Genomic DNA, 18,508 nt, shown 5'->3' with positions numbered 1-18,508 from the left:
CTATGCACTCTCCACTCCCTATGCACTCTCCACTCCCTATGCACTCTGCACTCTCCACTCCTTATGCACTCTCCACTCCCTATGCACTCCCTATGCACTCTCCACTCTGCACTCCCTATGCACTCTCCACTCCCTATGCACTCTCCACTCCCTATGCACTCTCCACTCCCTATGCACTCTCCACTCCCTATGCACTCTCCACTCCCTATACACTCTCCACTCCCCATTCCCTATGCACTCTGCAGTCCCTATGCACTCTCCACTCTGCACTCCCTATGCACTCTCCACTCCCTATGCACTCTGCACTCCCTCTGCACTCTGCACTCCCTCTGCACTCTGCACTCCCTATGCACTCTCCACTCTGCACTCCCTATGCACTCTCCACTCCCTATGCACTCTCCACTCTGCACTCCCTATGCACTCTCCACTCTGCACTCCCTATGCACTCTGCACTCCCTATACACTCTCCACTCTGCACTCCCTATGCACTCTGCACTCCCTATGCACTCTGCACTCCCTATGCACTCTGCACTCCCTATGCACTCTCCACTCCCTATGCACTCTCCACTCCCTATGCACTCTCCACTCTGCACTCTGCACTCCCTATGCACTCTCCACTCTGCACTCCCTATGCACTCTGCACTCCCTCTGCACTCTGCACTCCCTCTGCACTCTGCACTCCCTCTGCACTCTCCACTCTGCACTCCCTATGCACTCTCCACTCACTATGCATTCTCCACTTCCTATGCACTCTCCACTCCCTATGCACTCTCCACTCCCTATGCACTCTCCACTCTGCACTCCCTATGCACTCTCCACTCTGCACTCCCTATGCACTCTCCACTCTGCACTCCCTATGCACTCTGCACTCCCTATACACTCTCCACTCTGCACTCCCTATGCACTCTGCACTCCCTATACACTCTCCACTCTGCACTCCCTATGCACTCTGCACTCCCTATGCACTCTGCACTCCCTATGCACTCTGCACTCTCCACTCCCTATGCACTCTGCACTCCCTATGCACTCTCCACTCCCTATGCACTCTCCACTCCCTATGCACTCTCCACTCCCTATGCACTCTCCACTCCCTATGCACTCTGCACTCCCTATGCACTCTCCACTCTGCACTCCCTATGCACTCTGCACTCCCTATGCACTCTGCACTCCCTATGCACTCTGCACTCCCTATGCACTCTGCACTCCCTATGCACTCTGCACTCTCCACTCCCTATGCACTCTCCACTCTGCACTCCCTATGCACTCTCCACTCCCTATGCACTCTCCACTCTGCACTCCCTATGCACTCTCCACTCTGCACTCCCTATGCACTCTCCACTCCCTATGCACTCTCCACTCCCCACTCTGCAGTCCCTATGCACTCTCCACTCTCCACTCCCTATGCACTCTCCACTCCCCACTCTGCAGTCCCTATGCACTCTCCACTCTGCACTCCCTATGCACTCTCCACTCTGCACTCCCTATGCACTCTCCACTCTGCACTCCCTATGCACTCTCCACTCTGCACTCTCCACTATGAAACTCCCTATGCACTCTGCACTCCCTATGCACTCTCCACTCTGCACTCCCTATGCACTCTGCACTCCCTATGCACTCTCCACTCTGCACTCCCTATGCACTCTCCACTCTGCACTCCCTATGCACTCTGCACTCCCTATGCACTCTCCACTCTGCACTCCCTATGCACTCTGCACTCCCTATGCACTCTGCACTCCCTATGCACTCTCCACTCTCCACTCCCTATGCACTCTCCACTCCCTATGCACTCTCCACTCCCTATGCACTCTCCACTCCCACTCCCTATGCACTCTCCACTCCCTATGCACTCTCCACTCCCTATGCACGCACTATGCACTCCCTATGCACGCACTATGCACTCCCTATGCACTCTGCACTCTTCACTCCCTATGCACTCTCCACTCTGCACTCCCTATGCTCTCTCCACTCCCTATGCACTCTCCACTCTGCACTCTCTATGCACTCTCCACTCCCTATGCACTCTCCACTCTGCACTCCCTATGCACTCTCCACTCCCTATGCACTCTCCACTCCCCACTCTGCACTCCCTATGCACTCTCCACTCCCTATGCACTATGCACTCTGCACTCTCCACTCCCTATGCACTCTCCACTCCCTATGCACTCTCCACTCCCTATGCACTCTCCACTCCCTATGCACTCTCCACTCTCTATCCACTCTGCACTCCCTATGCACTCTCCACTCTGCACTCCCTATGCACTCTCCACTCTGCACTCTCCACTCTGCACTCTCCACTCTGCACTCCCTATGCACTCTGCACTCCCTATGCACTCTGCACTCCCTATGCACTCCCTATGCACTCCCTATGCACTCTGCACTCTTCACTCCCTATGCACTCTCCACTCCCTATGCACTCTCCACTCTGCACTCCCTATGCACTCTCTACTCTGCACTCCCTATGCACTCTCCACTCCCTATGCACTCTCCACTCCCCACTCTGCAGTCCCTATGCACTCTGCAGTCCCTATGCACTCTGCAGTCCCTATGCACTCTCCACTCCCTATGCACTCTCCACTCCCTATGCACTCTCCACTCCCTATGCACTCTCCACTCTGCACTCCCTATGCACTCTCCATTCCCTATGCACTCTCCACTCCCTATGCACTCTCCACTCCCTATGCACTCTCCACTCCCTATGCACTCTCCACTCCCTATGCACTCTCCACTCTGCACTCTCTATGCACTCTCCACTCTCTATGCACTCTCCATTCCCTATGCACTCTCCACTCCCTATGCACTCTCCACTCCCTATGCACTCTCCACTCTGCACTCTCTATGCACTCTCCATTCCCTATGCACTCTCCACTCCCTATGCACTCTCCACTCCCTATGCACTCTCCACTCCCTATGCACTCTCCACTCCCTATGCACTCTCCACTCCCTATGCACTCTCCACTCTCTATCCACTCTGCACTCCCTATGCACTCTCCACTCTGCACTCCCTATGCACTCTCCACTCCCTATGCACTCTCCATGCACTCTCCACTCCCTATGCACTCTCCACTCCCTATGCACTCTCCACTCCCTATGCACTCCCTATGCACTCTCCACTCTGCACTCTCTATGCACTCTCCACTCTCCACTCCCTCTGCACTCTCCACTCCCTATGCACTCTCCACTCCCTATGCACTCTCCACTCCCTATGCACTCTCCACTCCCTATGCACTCTCCACTCCCTATGCACTCTCCACTCTCTATCCACTCTGCACTCCCTATGCACTCTCCACTCTGCACTCCCTATGCACTCTCCACTCTGCACTCTCCACTCCCTATGCACTCCCTATGCACTCTGCACTCCCTATGCACTCCCTATGCACTCCCTATGCACTCCCTATGCACTCTCCACTCTGCACTCTCTATGCACTCCCCACTCTCTATGCACTCTCCACTCCCTATGCACTCTCCACTCCCTATGCACTCTCCACTCCCTATGCACTCTCCACTCCCTATGCACTCTCCACTCCCTATGCACTCTCCATTCCCTATGCACTCTCCACTCCCTATGCACTCTCCACTCCCTATGCACTCTCCACTCCCTATGCACTCTCCACTCCCTATGCACTCTTCACTCCCTATGCACTCTTCACTCCCTATGCACTTTCCACTCTCTATCCACTCTGCACTCCCTATGCACTCTCCACTCTGCACTCCCTATGCACTCTCCATGCACTCTCCACTCCCTATGCACTCTCCACTCCCTATGCACTCCCTATGCACTCTCCACTCTGCACTCTCTATGCACTCTGCACTCCCTCTGCACTCTCCACTCCCTCTGCACTCTCCACTCCCTATGCACTCTCCACTCCCTATGCACTCTCCACTCCCTATGCACTCTCCACTCCCTATGCACTCTCCACTCCCTATGCACTCTCCACTCCCTATGCACTCTCCACTCCCTATGCACTCTCCACTCTGCACTCTCTATGATGCTCTTCAGCGCTTTGCAGTGCGGTTAGGATATGAAGCGCTATATAAATTCAACTGTAATGCATTACGAAAAATGCCAAACCATGAAAAAACTCCCTGTTGCAAATCTTATGAGCAGTTTTACAAGTGTCTCACGAGGGGCACGAGATGCTTAGCCCATACGAGTCTATTTAGGCCGTTTGGGTACTGAACACCCGCAGTTTTAAGGACATTATTAAAACGGACTGTAAAGTCGAACTGAAAGAATGAAAAGTTATGCATGCTGCAACAAAGGGGATCAGCCGAGCAATTTCACATCAGACAAACCACTGCGTAGTCCTCACTACAAATAAAGGGGCAAAAATTAGTTTTAGCGCCCATGCACTTGATGAACAGCCAGATCGTGGCCTGTGTCTTCATCATGTATTTTTAACTAACGTACACTGAATTCACGTGCTCCACCACTAAAAAACAAGCACTCACCTGGGCTTCCTCGCATGGAATGACCAAAACAAACACAGAAGGAAAAAAAACGAAGCTCCGCCCACCGCCGCGATGACGACATCGCAGAGGCGGAGAGGGAAAAAATCGCGGGAACGCCCCCGAATCTGGTCCGGCCTTGACGGACAGATCCGGCTCCCAATGGCTAGCCTCCATTTATGGAGCTAGCCAATGGGAGGTGGGGGACGTTCCAATAGCCAATATGGTAAACAAAAGATTTCACCTGCGCGAACTGCTTGCGCAGATCGCCAGGTCGAAACCTAAAAACAGATTGTCTAAACCATCTGGTGGATTTGCGATTATGAGTGGAACTGGCCAAACCAACCATGAAAACATAATCAAATGGTCCCGTCTACTTTTTCCATGCAACCATACCTATTTAATGCCCTTAATGCCCAACATTTTTAAACAATGTAGGCCGGCTTTTTTATATTTATACTGCTTCCAAGTCTTTACACGTGTGTGGTACTTGAAAGGTTTCTTAGGACGACCCAAGCAAGAACAAAATCGATAATAGCACCACGTTAATTCATGAATTTTCAGCTGCAATGTGAACTGCATTTTTGTCCCTTTTGATGCTAACGAATTTTACAAGTTTGCACATGTTTTTTAAGAAATGTTAACCTTATGCATTCTTTTATGATACACTTTGTGTGAATCGAATAAAGATAATTGAATTGACATGCTCAATAGCGGCCATGCTAGTGTACAACAAAGCTCAAAAACAATGGCAAAGCCAATAGCTCTCTCATAGGTGAGGCTATTGGCTCTGCCAATGCTTGTTTTTGATGTGCCTGTGCACAGCAACCTCTGCTCTTCTAGTTAAGTCGGTACTACGTAGCTGCCTTTATATTTTAGTTCCTCCATTCCCAAACTGCACTACCTCTACCTGCTAATGTAAACCACCCAGTTTGATCTCTGCTTCTTTTCCCCTCATTCATTCCACTACTCTCTTCCATCCACAAGCCCTCCACCCAGACTGTCAACATTTTAGAGCTGGTTGACACCAACTGCTCCAGTTAGCATGGGTTATGAACTGGGAACATAACATGGGACCTATCGGGTAGTTTATAATCGCCGGTTATTACAACTCATTCATTCATTCAAAATAACTTTATTTCGGTCAATATGACCTCAAAAGTACAGTCAAAAATACATACAGATAAAATTAAACAAAGAAATTAAAAGGAAAAAGTAGATGGGAACATGGGAATAGCCACAAAATAAAATTACACATTTATGGATGAAAAAATGAATATCAATGTATACAAGGTTGGAAAAAAGACCACAGAAATAGAAATTCGCAAGCCTGATAATTCCGGACGATTAGTCATAACTTGTGAGGAATGGACTGGATTGTAAACATGAGTTCATACATGGAAAGTGCATAATACAGATAAAATAAATAAATAAATAAATACATTAATTTAAAAAGTGATAAAAAGATGACCAGATCTTGACATATAAAGTAGAAAAATGTAACATAGTCCTCACATTGGGATTGCTCCCTACTAAAGGTATCCTCCACACAGGAAATTTTAACAATAATGAGGAGTAAGCCTGGAGAATCCTAAACGCCTCCGAACATTGTCTAGTTCCCAGGTTCCTACAGTTATTACAACACATTACTAGGCGATGATTCACAATACTAAATAAGAGGACCTCTCTGGTCACTCGAGCAAACACCAAAACAATTCCCAAATAGGTTATAGGGAAAATATGCTGCATCTCTGGTGTTCAGTGACAACTCTTTTTAATCCTCCTTATCTGACAAAAACGTTTCAAATCCTGCAAGCTTCACATATGTTCTGCATTCAATTTATCCCCAGCTACTATTGTGGTGCCACAAACATCACAACATTATACCTCTACAGTTCTTACAGGGCACCGTGGAGGCATACCCCGTCTTAAATGGATGCTGAGCATGGGCGCTCAACCAGGAACGCCACATAAAATAAACTAGAGGATTGAGATTGGTAAAAAGAGGGGTAGGTGAGAGACATTACCTGCAAAGCGGATCTTGACGAGGTCCAAGGGGTGCAGCACCAGTGTGGACACCAAGCCCCCGCTGAGGCCGGCCAGCAGATTCTCGTAGCGGACATGTCTGAAGAGAGACGGGCGCTCAGGAGCCGGGACGGAGGACTTCAGCACAGACATTCCCTGTGTCTAGATCTCTGGAAAGAGGGGGGTTTAAGGCTGCACGAGGGTAAAATCGCTTTGATCTGTAACGAAGGTGTGAGCAATTCGGAACAGGTTCACCATTTAAACGAAAGCGAAACCATGAGTTGTTGACGCAGCCCAGCAGATAGCATGAGATCAGCAAGGAACCACTTTCTTGGAATTGTGAAAGTGAAAACGGGTATATGTGGTGAAGCTTCAGACAATACGGGCGTGCTGCCAGGCGTACGAGATTTTAAATGGCACCGTGGGGAAGAAGGTTACAGAGTACACATTTAGGAACATATTGCTCTGAGACTGAACACCAAGGCAGCTGAAAGAAGGGCGCACGTTGCATCAGTCGCCTCACTGACGTGACCTTTAGCACTCTAACCTCCATGGAGACAGAGGAAGGACAATGTGAGTTTGTCGGACTACTTAAAAAACGGAAACGTCCAGGCATGTTAAAAAACAGCGTGAATAATCCACAACCAGACGTAGCCAAACATAAACAACGCAGCCAGCAGGTGTACATTAAAATACTGTTTGCCATTTATCGATTCGTTGTGGTAGCTGGGCTAGGTTTCGGTGCTGCATTAGATATGATTTTTAGCAGTAACAATGCTCGCCAGAAGTACATGCATCTATGATGGAAATTGACTAATACAAAACGTTGACTCGTGCGCCATCAACATCGGTGTATAGAGCTGCTCTTTTCGCTCTGTGGTACAGTTTCTCTAATATGGCGGTTGCTGTTGCGTCCCCCGTAGAAACAGCCCAGTCAACTGTAACCTGAGGTGTCGCAGCGTCCCGTACATCATAAAACAAGAGAGAGGACTTTTGAAGTAGCCAGCAAATGAAATAGGTGTCTTTTCAAAGCAACGTCTCTCACAACTTCTTAAAAAACACATTGTTGACACGTGAACCAGGAATTAGTTGGAGAAAATTAATAATTTTCGTTTTTCTAATATAATGGTATTTTCAATTTAACTACATGTAGTTTCGAAACCCAATACTGCAATTTATTTCATGGAAGTTCCTGAAAAATAATAAACCAAAAATCTCCATTGTAGTGCAAAATATCCTTCACGTTCTCAATACAATGGAAGGCAGTGCTATATTCTGCTCTTTCTCGTTCGACGGCCGCTCTGTTTACTGAAGTCGTTCCTGTTTAAGATGGCCGCTCCTCCAATAGACTCAAGTACCAACGTTTGCCAGTTCACCTATGAATGGTCAGATCAGGGGCTGAACCTTGACCCTTCCTTACGCACGTTGTATACAGTAATACCCACACAGTTGCCCACGTTTTCGGATTAACAGGATGAAGGTGAAGGTGCTGTGCCGAAATCCAGACGATTATATCAGGGAGACGAAGAAGGATCTGCATCGAGGTGAGGAAGGGAACTTCTTTTTGGAAGGGTTTCATCTGGAACCTTGCATATCTTACCATGCACCTTCATTTTGAGGTTGTTAGTCTGGTCTCTTATACATCCTTTAGACAAAATACACTTCAGTGGCCTCACGCCCAAATTCATTAATTTTTATTTATGTAGATGGTCTTACCCTCCATAAACCACTGAATGCCGCCCTCTTAAGAGACTCAAAAAAGGTTGAGAGATATATCTACAGAGAGAGAGAGAGTGTTAAAAGGATCCGCGACTCTCAGATAATTGTATCTCCAGTGTTTGAGGTTTGCTATAGTAACCAAATAACACAGATAAGCAAATTTGTGTCACGGTTATCCTGCATAAGTCTGTGGGAGCGTTTAATGTGTTGTACGGTGTAATGCATAGCTGTCAAGTTTTCAGACTGCTTATGTGTGACATTTCTATGGTTTCATTTGCGTTCGAGTAATATTGTACTTTCAAACGGGTGCCACTTTCTTAAGAGTATATCAAACCGTTATTTGAGTGCTTATCATGTGAGTTTATCTGTTTCGCTGTGCAGATATATCATTCAAAACCTAAAACAAGCCAGCCCTATTGGTGTTGTCCGTGCATTTTAGCAGTATTAGCTCAATGAGTAATCACCATCTTGTAGTGATTAATTAAGGTAGCAAATATTTAGATACTGAAAATATGAGTCCATGAAATGAACATCACTAGATCTGTGGAAAAAGTATGTTACTAGTCCTCATCTCACTGACCGCCAGGAAACAAGCATTGAAAATGCAATGGGTCTCGCCCTCGTTTAAGTAAAAGCAATTCTGTTTGTAATTAGGTGTTTTTTAGCTTTGCCTTCATTAGTGTTTTTCAAACTTTGATGTACGTAACATACATATGTATGCATATATGTATGAATGTATTTATATAGATATGCATATATAGATATGTGTGTGTATATATATATATATATATAGATATGTGTGTATATATATATATATATAGATATGTGTATATATATATATAGATATGTGTATATATATATAGATATGTGTGTGTATATATATATATATATATATATTATATATATATATATATATAGTTATAGATATGTGTGATAGAGAGCGGTAATTTCTTCTGGTAGTTTCTCAATGCAAAACCCTCATGCTACCTCTATTTTACCGCTCAAAAGGTGTTGGGCCCTTCACACCATGTATTACCATCAGGAGAAATTTAAATAAAGATGAACAGTCAAAATGCAATTATTATTGTAAGCCAATAAAGAGAGTTGTTGATTATTTTAAAGGGTTTTATTTTCTAGTCAAAAAGTTAATTTTTCTCTGACCCTTTATTCATTAGTAAAATATCAATTAGGTTACAGAATTTTGGAAAACAGGAAAAATATCAATAATACAGAACACATTACAGTCTGCATATAAGCATTACATGTAGTTATGAAAATGTGGCGCAAAATTTCAGTCACAATTCTTAAAGAGTTTCTAAGAAAAATAATCTTGAAAAGCTAATCAATAATTAAATAGTTGGCAAAAAATCTCCCATTAAGAGAAATAAATGCATAAGACAAATAAATCTTTTAGACCTAATTAATTAGTCAAAACATATTAGCATCTAATCCTATCCAGATCCACTGCACTCTCTGTCTGTCTGTGTCTAAAGAGGAAAGCAGCCCGCCCTTCACAGGCCTCAAAGGAATGTGGCATAAAGTGCCAAGATATGACGTGAAGCAAGAAACCTCCCCCTGACACTCCTCGGACGCAAGCCCGCCCTTCAGCAATCTCCCGGGACGTTTCTCGTACCTAACCCCTAGAAGCCAGCTGAGCTGAGAAAAAAGAAGAAGTGGAAGCTCCCATCCAGAGAGGACAGTATTTATACCATAATTATTGGCAGAGTACACAAAGATGTAACATTTTTCAGGAGAACCTTACGTGATTGGTCAGTCATAAAGGCATGAGGTCACACTTCCCTGACTCATTCTAAAAACCTGACTTCACTAGTCCTAACAAAAGAAGCATACATGAATAAATACATTTATAAACATTTGCAACATTTACTAGGAAAAATGTTTCAATCTAATTCATCCTTCTTCCTTCTCAGCGCAGTAGATGGATACTTTTAACTAACTGGTACATTGGCAGAATGACAAGAATGTGCAGTTCACGCTGTTCTTGTCATGAGGAAAGCTGCCACAGTCTGCGCATGCTCCCTTCTCATTAAATTGAAAGTCAAAGCCTTGATGGATTCACAGGCAGCCATGTTTTGTGTAGGCCCCAAAAATAAAACAAACACAAAGATAATATTAATTTCATGTAAATCAGTCCATTATGTGTCCCAAGTGCATTATTAATTCACACACATTATAAAAAGAGGTGTTATTAACTGAAAATGTTTATCAAAATATGCAACAAGTCAAAGTCTATTAAGACAGGAATAATACATTTAGTTTACATGGATGTGCTGGGAAGAGAGAAACACATTCTATTAAAAATCTTCAAAGGTAAAAAGGCCACTTTTTCTCTACATTGCAAAAAAAAACACATGTTAATTTAATTCAGCAAAAGCATTTTCAGTCTGAAGTGAATAGGCCTCACTTTTCATGTTTTTCATGTGCCATGTTTTTAACCTGCACCAAAATGTGCGTGGCAATTTAAATGCAGCCTGTCTGAAGCACAAAAAATAAAACAATGCATGACTGCAGATGAAATCTGCTCCATCAATCCACCCTCTTGATAATTCAAATCATAATAAAATGATTTATAATTCATCACACATATTTCATTTCATAAGTGACAATTTATTTTTTTTTTTTTTTTTTTTTTAAATTGCAAAAGCTGAGCATATAAGAATGTTACTTCTATTTCTAAGGCAAACACAAGTTTGGTCTGTAATCAGATCATATATAGCCAAGCTCAAATGTTTTAGTGCAGAGATCTGTAAGTAGCTTCTTGGAACAGTTAGTCTTCTTTAAAATAAGTAACTAAAATAATAAAAAAGGAATTCAACAGGACAGTTTCAGCATTTCTTTACTCATTGTCATCAGCTTGTCATCAGTATGGCTCATACTTTCCATGCAAATTGGACTACTTAGGTGCTGAGAAACTCTGACAGAGCACCATCAATCCTTTGCACTTTTTCAACCAAGGCCTTTCACTCTTATTTTCACTTTGATCAGATTCAGATGTTTCACCACAACATCTCTCAGATCAAAACCGTTGCACCATCCATTATGCAGATCTTGTGTAGCAGCTGCAATCTGGTGAGAAACTGCACACTGTACATCAACCAGACCTACACAGCAATGGCTAGTGTTCTCCTCAGTGTTTTCCACAAGTGCATTTGCATATGCATTTTCAAGCCACTTTGGTAATGCTGAAAAACAGTCTTTTGCAAAAGGTAACTCTGTGCTGCCATTGTTTTGCTTTATTATGCGTGACACTTCAGGCAGATAGCTACAATCCATTTCTTGTCCAATCTGTTGTTCTGCACTCATTATCTTTGAGACCACATTATGATCTGATTTCAGAGAAACTGGCAATTTATACCTGGGCATCAGTCTTTGCAATAACACATTTGTCACTTTGCAGTTGTCATTTTTCTCAAAAACAGTTCTGATACAACCCTGTTGTGCTGCTTCAAAAACATTTTCTTGAGCCTCTTTAAACTTAACTGTGAAGATTCCATAGAATGTATATGCTAACAGAACACAATTTTGTGCAACTGAATTAGCATTTCTCTCTCCCATGACAACAGTGACTCCCAATTGAGCAGATATACTGCATGTTATGGTAAGGGCAATCAATTTCGAATTTTGGGCTGGGGTAATTACTAAAAGCCATGAAGCTTTGACAACATCATGTATAAGGAGCACAGCATGTGCTGCTTTTAATGTGTCACCTTTCAAACTTGGGCCATCTACAAAAAGGACATTGTTGGGCTGACTCAGATGTTCATCCTTCAAGTCTGAATTTGGCTTTATGCATATTTTCATGATATTTAGACACTCATTTTCAGTTTCATCACCATCCAATCCATTTGCTGACATTTCTGTGAAGTTAGGGTCAAAGGCCATTGGGCAATACATCACAGACCCTTGAAAACATTCATCTTTTTGAATAAGCAATGAGAGAGCGCAGCCCTCCCTCTCACTGCAAATTAGTGTATTTTCTTTCAAATAAACTTTCATTCCTAGTGCTGGGGCGCGCCATTTTTTCTCTTTCAACTCTAGGAATGCTTTTGTGCAATTGTTGTCCAATGGAAGCGGATCAGACACACCTGAGTGTGTCAGCCTCAGTAAAGGCTTAGCCACTAGGGAACTGTTTATTAACCACTCTCTACAGCAGCTAACCATTCCCAAAAATGTCCTGACTTCTTTCTGAATTTGAGGTGGATTCATCTTGGAAATTATTTCCACCTTCTCTGGTGACACCTTTCTACCCCCCTTTCCAATTTTGTGTCCCAGACATTCATCTTCTTTTTGACAGTACTCCTGACTATTCTCATGCAATGGCACTGTGACATGAACTTGGCAAAAATCAATAAAAATAAGCCATTCTTCACCACATGGAATGTGAAAAAATATATTGGCTGGATTCGGTACCACAGGACAACATGGAAAAAATATGCTTTTAATAATCTCCTGCACTATTCTGTTCTTTTTATTTGGTTTCTGTGAACCTGTGATCAGAAAGTTACATAAACTTCCAATCAGTTCCATCAAAAATCCTTTTATTGGTAAAATTCCTGCAACTGATTGTGTTCCTGAATACATGTCATCTGGTTCAAATTTTAATAAGACATGTTCTGCACACGTTATTAACCTGGCATCCTTCTCTGTGAACTCTCTTATTTCTGTGTTTATTATTTTTTCCAAAGCAGAAGGTAATTTTTCAACTGTCTTTTCTGAAAACAATGCTACAACTGTCTCTTGTTGGGCCATTTTAAAATGTACATCCTCATCAGGAATCTGAAAAATAACATTATCTAGTGTACAGTAATCTGTGCTGCTTAATTTGTAAAACAATTGTTTTCCTGCTAGGCCTGAGTCACAGACAACAGTTTTGCAATCTTCCTCAAAGGGGCCTAATTTTGGGGCACATTTTTCTAAAACTGGGTTTGTAATTTCTTTGTTTAAAACTCCTGCAACTAAATCTGGACTTTCCACTGCCTTCACAATGGAATTGGTAAATTCAGAATTGTGAGTGTTAAAACTCTCATTTGCAAACACAGTAACCTGTTGAACTGGGTTCTGATTTTGTCTCTGGAAATAATTCACATTTGCTCTGGACAACCTATTTAAATTAATGTTAGCATTTTCCATATTTTGTGGGACCATCTGTGCCTGAAAAATTCCTGCCATAGGTACCTGTTTCTGAACTGACATTTGCATTTGCTTAACTGGCATATTTTGCACCTGCATTTCTCCATGTTTTTGTGCATCATGTTTAAATTTAGTTTTCTTCTTCCAATGCTCAAATCTGTTATAAAGATGGCAAAAGGACACATTTTCCAGCAGTACAACATCCATACCTGAATTTGCACAAACCAAAACACCTTTACTTCCATCCTGTGTTCTTTTAATCTGTACCCAATCAACATCCTTTGCTAGCACTCTGCCCTTTAGGAAATAAATCACTGCTATATTTTCCTCCATAACAACAGAAAATGATGGTGCATTCATGCAAACCCTTTTCATTGTCTCTTCACTTGGCCTTTCCACAACTTTAGATTCAAACCACAATTCTGTTTGCATGGCAATGTAAAAGAACATTTCCAAATGAATGCACAACTCTTTTAAAAATTCATCAAATCCATCAACTTGTGGGTACCACAGCATAAATTTGTCTCTCAATTGTGGGATTGTGTTCAGAAATGCTGCAAGTTCACTTTTATTCTGTGGCATATGCACATACATTTCTCCCACCTTTTCTCTCAATGAGTAAGCAAAAGCCTCTCCCTCATTCTGTTTATTATTTTTCTCAACTAAATCTGGTGGCTTCTTTTCCTTATCCATTTTCCTTGCTAGATCTGGTGGTTTCTTTTTTTTCTCATGTTTTCTAGCCCATTTGTCTCCTAATTTCTCAAACCCATTGCATTTGAAAATATATTTTATTTCTGCAAGGTGCAATTGCATTTCTGAAGAATACATTTTCTCATTTGCTTCATCATCCATGTGTACCCTGAAACTTTTCTGAAATGGAAAACTTCCTGAAACATCAGTTTTATATTTTTGAGCCAAATCTGTCAGTCCATTATGAGTAATTAATGAACATGTAGCTGTTTCCTTACTCAGGGAAATTAATTATTTTTCTTGACACTGGTTCACATTTTCATTATTTAAACAGCAGGGACAGTTAATTTCTTCATGTTCACATGTTGAATTTAAAACACTAAGCTGTTTCTCTTTTTCAGGGCCTGTGTTAATATGTTCCCCCATGTTTTCTATATTTTTAATCACTGCTGCTTCCTCAGAGCAGGTTTGAAAAATCCCATTTTCAAATATATTTATTTTATCCTGGGCTGCAGATGTTGTAAATACCATTTTTCTCTCACCTTTCAGTGCTTGGTGTACTTTCTGTTCAATAATCTGTGTGTTCTTAGTTTCTGAAATAAACCCTGGCAAAATCACTGATTCTGCAGCTCTTTGAACCTTTTCAGTAGGGACCATATTAATTGGGACAGTCATAATTTTTCTAGGCATTATCTGTGCATCTGCAGTTTGCAATTCTTGGACTAAATCAGGCACATTTAAAGCAGTAACACCTGGAGGTATCACTGTCAGTACTGAATCAACAGGTAATGGTTCAATATAAAATGTCTGCACAGTTCTCTCAGTCTGTATTTCTCTCTGTTCAACAGAAGCAGTAGCCCCTGTAGTATTTACTGGTGCACTATTTTCAGTATTTTTCATGGGAACCACATAAAGTGGTGGACACTCAGTTAACAATGCATCCATTATTTTATCCCCTGAATTATTATTTATTTGAAGCTCTTTTTCAGCATTAATTCCCTTCTCCTGTATATGGTGCTTTACCTTTTCATCCTCACTTGCTTTCTCTCTTGCTGCTTTTTCCCACAGGCTTAAGGCCTCAAATTGTGCAGCTTTAGATGGCGTCTTTATTTCACATAACACTTCCCTTAATTTGTCAATAATTAGCAATTCAAAAGTACCATCTTTTGGAAACCTCAAAGCACCCTCTTTTTCAGTAATCTTGCACCATTGTTGAACCCACATACATGTGTTTTGTCCCAAACTGGTAGACATAAAATGCACAGGTGTTCCTTCAGGAGCATCACCAATAAAAAACGAATTTTTCATTTTACCTCCTAACAGCTTCTTTAAACCTTCAAACAGTTTCATTTTTGCAATAGTTCAATGCAATTTCTTTTCTCCAAAGCTGTCAATCTAAATTTCAGTCAGTTTTACTCCTACCACTGACCCTCCACAAAATCTTACTGCAATATTTCTCTTAATCAATAACTCTGTTAGTAACAACATAAATACATTCGCTACTCTGTCTGTTGTGCTAAATAAAGGATAGCTTTATATTCACTGCGAGTAACACATTCTGCTTACCGTTCACAAAGTAAGACCTTCCGTTTACTCTTCAAACACTACAGGCAAATCCCTTCCGCTTACCTTTCAATCAAGCTCAGAAGAACCTGCTACTCCTTTGGACTTATCCTTCAGGATATATCTTAGTCCAAAGTTTCACCAGCGAACCCTTTTGCTGTCAAACAAGCTCAGAAGAACCTGCTACTCCTTTGGACTTATCCTTCAGGATATATCTTAGGCCAAAGTTTCACCAGCGAACCCTTTTGCTATCAATCAAGCTCAGAAGAACCTGCTACTCCTTTGGTGTGACCCTTTCTAGGTGATATCAGACCAAAGTTTCACCAGCGAACTCTTTGCTATTAATCACTCACACAGAAAATAGTCCCTAATTTAACACTGCCAGCCCTACCTAGCTTCTCAGTGTTATTCCAACAGACGAGTAACCTCAGTGCAGTGTGGCTTCCATTTACCACCCGCTATTCCTTCCCGGGATTCCACAGGTGTGCATACCTGCGTGTTCCAGACAACATAGAACAAGACACTAACTTAACATGAAGAGTTAAAACATGTAATCAATAACCAAAAAAGTATGTCCTATGAAATTACCAATATAATCAATAACACCATCAATTCAAAATGAGCAAAATGTCACCAACAGTAAAAAATCCTTACTATTTTCAACACTTCAAAAATACATGCTAGCATATTAACAACATTTCACAACCCTATTGATACTCACACCCCTTCTTGCATCACCTGCCAGTACTGCTTTGCCAGCCTTCAGGTTCTGAGCATTGGAGTCAGGAATCAGGACTTGGACATTTATCTAACTTGGGCAATTATTTTATTTCCCTCTTAAGGTCAATGATCCATTAGTTGAGTAGTTGATGGTGAAATCAATAATCATTAATCACCAAACTAATCAATAATGACCATCCTCTGCTTACCAAAAACTGATAGAGAGCGGTAATTTCTTCTGGTAGTTTCTCAATGCAAAACCCTCATGCTACCTCTATTTTACCGCTCAAAAGGTGTTGGGCCCTTCACACCATGTATTACCATCAGGAGAAATTTAAATAAAGATGAACAGTCAAAATGCAATTATTATTGTAAGCCAATAAAGAGAGTTGTTGATTATTTTAAAGGGTTTTATTTTCTAGTCAAAAAGTTAATTTTTCTCTGACCCTTTATTCATTAGTAAAATATCAATTAGGTTACAGAATTTTGGAAAACAGGAAAAATATCAATAATACAGAACACATTACAGTCTGCATATAAGCATTACATGTAGTTATGAAAATGTGGCGCAAAATTTCAGTCACAATTCTTAAAGAGTTTCTAAGAAAAATAGTCTTGAAAAGCTAATCAATAATTAAATAGTTGGCAAAAAATCTCCCATTAAGAGAAATAAATGCATAAGACAAATAAATCTTTTAGACCTAATTAATTAGTCAAAACATATTAGCATCTAAACCTATCCAGATCCACTGCACTCTCTGTCTGTCTGTGTCTAAAGAGGAAAGCAGCCCGCCCTTCACAGGCCTCAAAGGAATGTGGCATAAAGTGCCAAGATATGACGTGAAGCAAGAAACCTCCCCCTGACACTCCTCGGACGCAAGCCCGCCCTTCAGCAATCTCCCGGGACGTTTCTCGTACCTAACCCCTAGAAGCCAGCTGAGCTGAGAAAAAAGAAGAAGTGGAAGCTCCCATCCAGAGAGGACAGTATTTATACCATAATTATTGGCAGAGTACACAAAGATGTAACATTTTTCAGGAGAACCTTACGTGATTGGTCAGTCATAAAGGCATGAGGTCACACTTCCCTGACTCATTCTAAAAACCTGACTTCACTAGTCCTAACAAAAGAAGCATACATGAATAAATACATTTATAAACATTTGCAACATTTACTAGGAAAAATGTTTCAATCTAATTCATCCTTCTTCCTTCTCAGCGCAGTAGATGGATACTTTTAACTAACTGGTACATTGGCAGAATGACAAGAATGTGCAGTTCACGCTGTTCTTGTCATGAGGAAAGCTGCCACAGTCTGCGCATGCTCCCTTCTCATTAAATTGAAAGTCAAAGCCTTGATGGATTCACAGGCAGCCATGTTTTGTGTAGGCCCCAAAAATAAAACAAACACAAAGATAATATTAATTTCATGTAAATCAGTCCATTATGTGTCCCAAGTGCATTATTAATTCACACACATTATAAAAAGAGGTGTTATTAACTGAAAATGTTTATCAAAATATGCAACAAGTCAAAGTCTATTAAGACAGGAATAATACATTTAGTTTACATGGATGTGCTGGGAAGAGAGAAACACATTCTATTAAAAATCTTCAAAGGTAAAAAGGCCACTTTTTCTCTACATTGCAAAAAAAAACACATGTTAATTTAATTCAGCAAAAGCATTTTCAGTCTGAAGTGAATAGGCCTCACTTTTCATGTTTTTCATGTGCCATGTTTTTAACCTGCACCAAAATGTGCGTGGCAATTTAAATGCAGCCTGTCTGAAGCACAAAAAATAAAACAATGCATGACTGCAGATGAAATCTGCTCCATCATGTGTGTGTATATAGATATAGATATAGATATATATATATATATATATATATATATATATATATATATATATATATATATCAAAAGTCACCGCAAGCTCCTTCCGAGATACTGGGACCTGAAAGGGGTGGCGTACATTCCGGCGTAGCGTGCCGGTAGTTTCAAATCAAAGTCTTTTCACAAGAATCTTACGCACGCTCTCAGGAAATGAGGTTTAACAACACGGTGTCTTGGAAACACAGGTTTATTCCACACAACGCGTTTCGCCTTGCAGCTTGTTCACGTGTAGAATTTACAAAGACCAAACCTCACTAATAAAGTTAAATGTGAACATGGAAGAAGGACCAAAGAAAGTACATGG

General features: G+C 41.7%; 2 protein-coding genes across 2 annotated transcripts in view; one reads left to right on the top strand and one right to left on the bottom strand.

Moving 5' to 3' along the window:
• Nucleotides 1-7,428, bottom strand: part of SLC25A32 (solute carrier family 25 member 32) — a 173,000-nt gene extending 165,572 nt beyond the window's left edge. Inside the window, exon 1 of the mRNA XM_078686901.1 lies at nt 6,474-7,428. Within this exon, the coding sequence (XP_078543027.1) occupies nt 6,474-6,624 (151 nt within the window). The 5' untranslated portion in view covers nt 6,625-7,428. The remainder of the gene's footprint in view (nt 1-6,473) is intronic.
• A 429-nt stretch (nt 7,429-7,857) lies between these two features.
• DCAF13 (DDB1 and CUL4 associated factor 13) overlaps nt 7,858-18,508 on the top strand; it is a 383,567-nt gene continuing 372,916 nt past the window's right edge. Inside the window, exon 1 of the mRNA XM_078686899.1 lies at nt 7,858-8,015. Within this exon, the coding sequence (XP_078543025.1) occupies nt 7,946-8,015 (70 nt within the window). The 5' untranslated portion in view covers nt 7,858-7,945. The remainder of the gene's footprint in view (nt 8,016-18,508) is intronic.

Source organism: Lissotriton helveticus, chromosome 4_1 (assembly GCF_964261635.1).
Source record: "Lissotriton helveticus chromosome 4_1, aLisHel1.1, whole genome shotgun sequence".
NCBI lineage: Eukaryota > Metazoa > Chordata > Amphibia > Caudata > Salamandridae > Lissotriton > Lissotriton helveticus.
The sequence above is the reverse complement of the archived record's forward strand: the minus strand, read 5'-3'. Positions and strand labels throughout refer to the sequence as shown.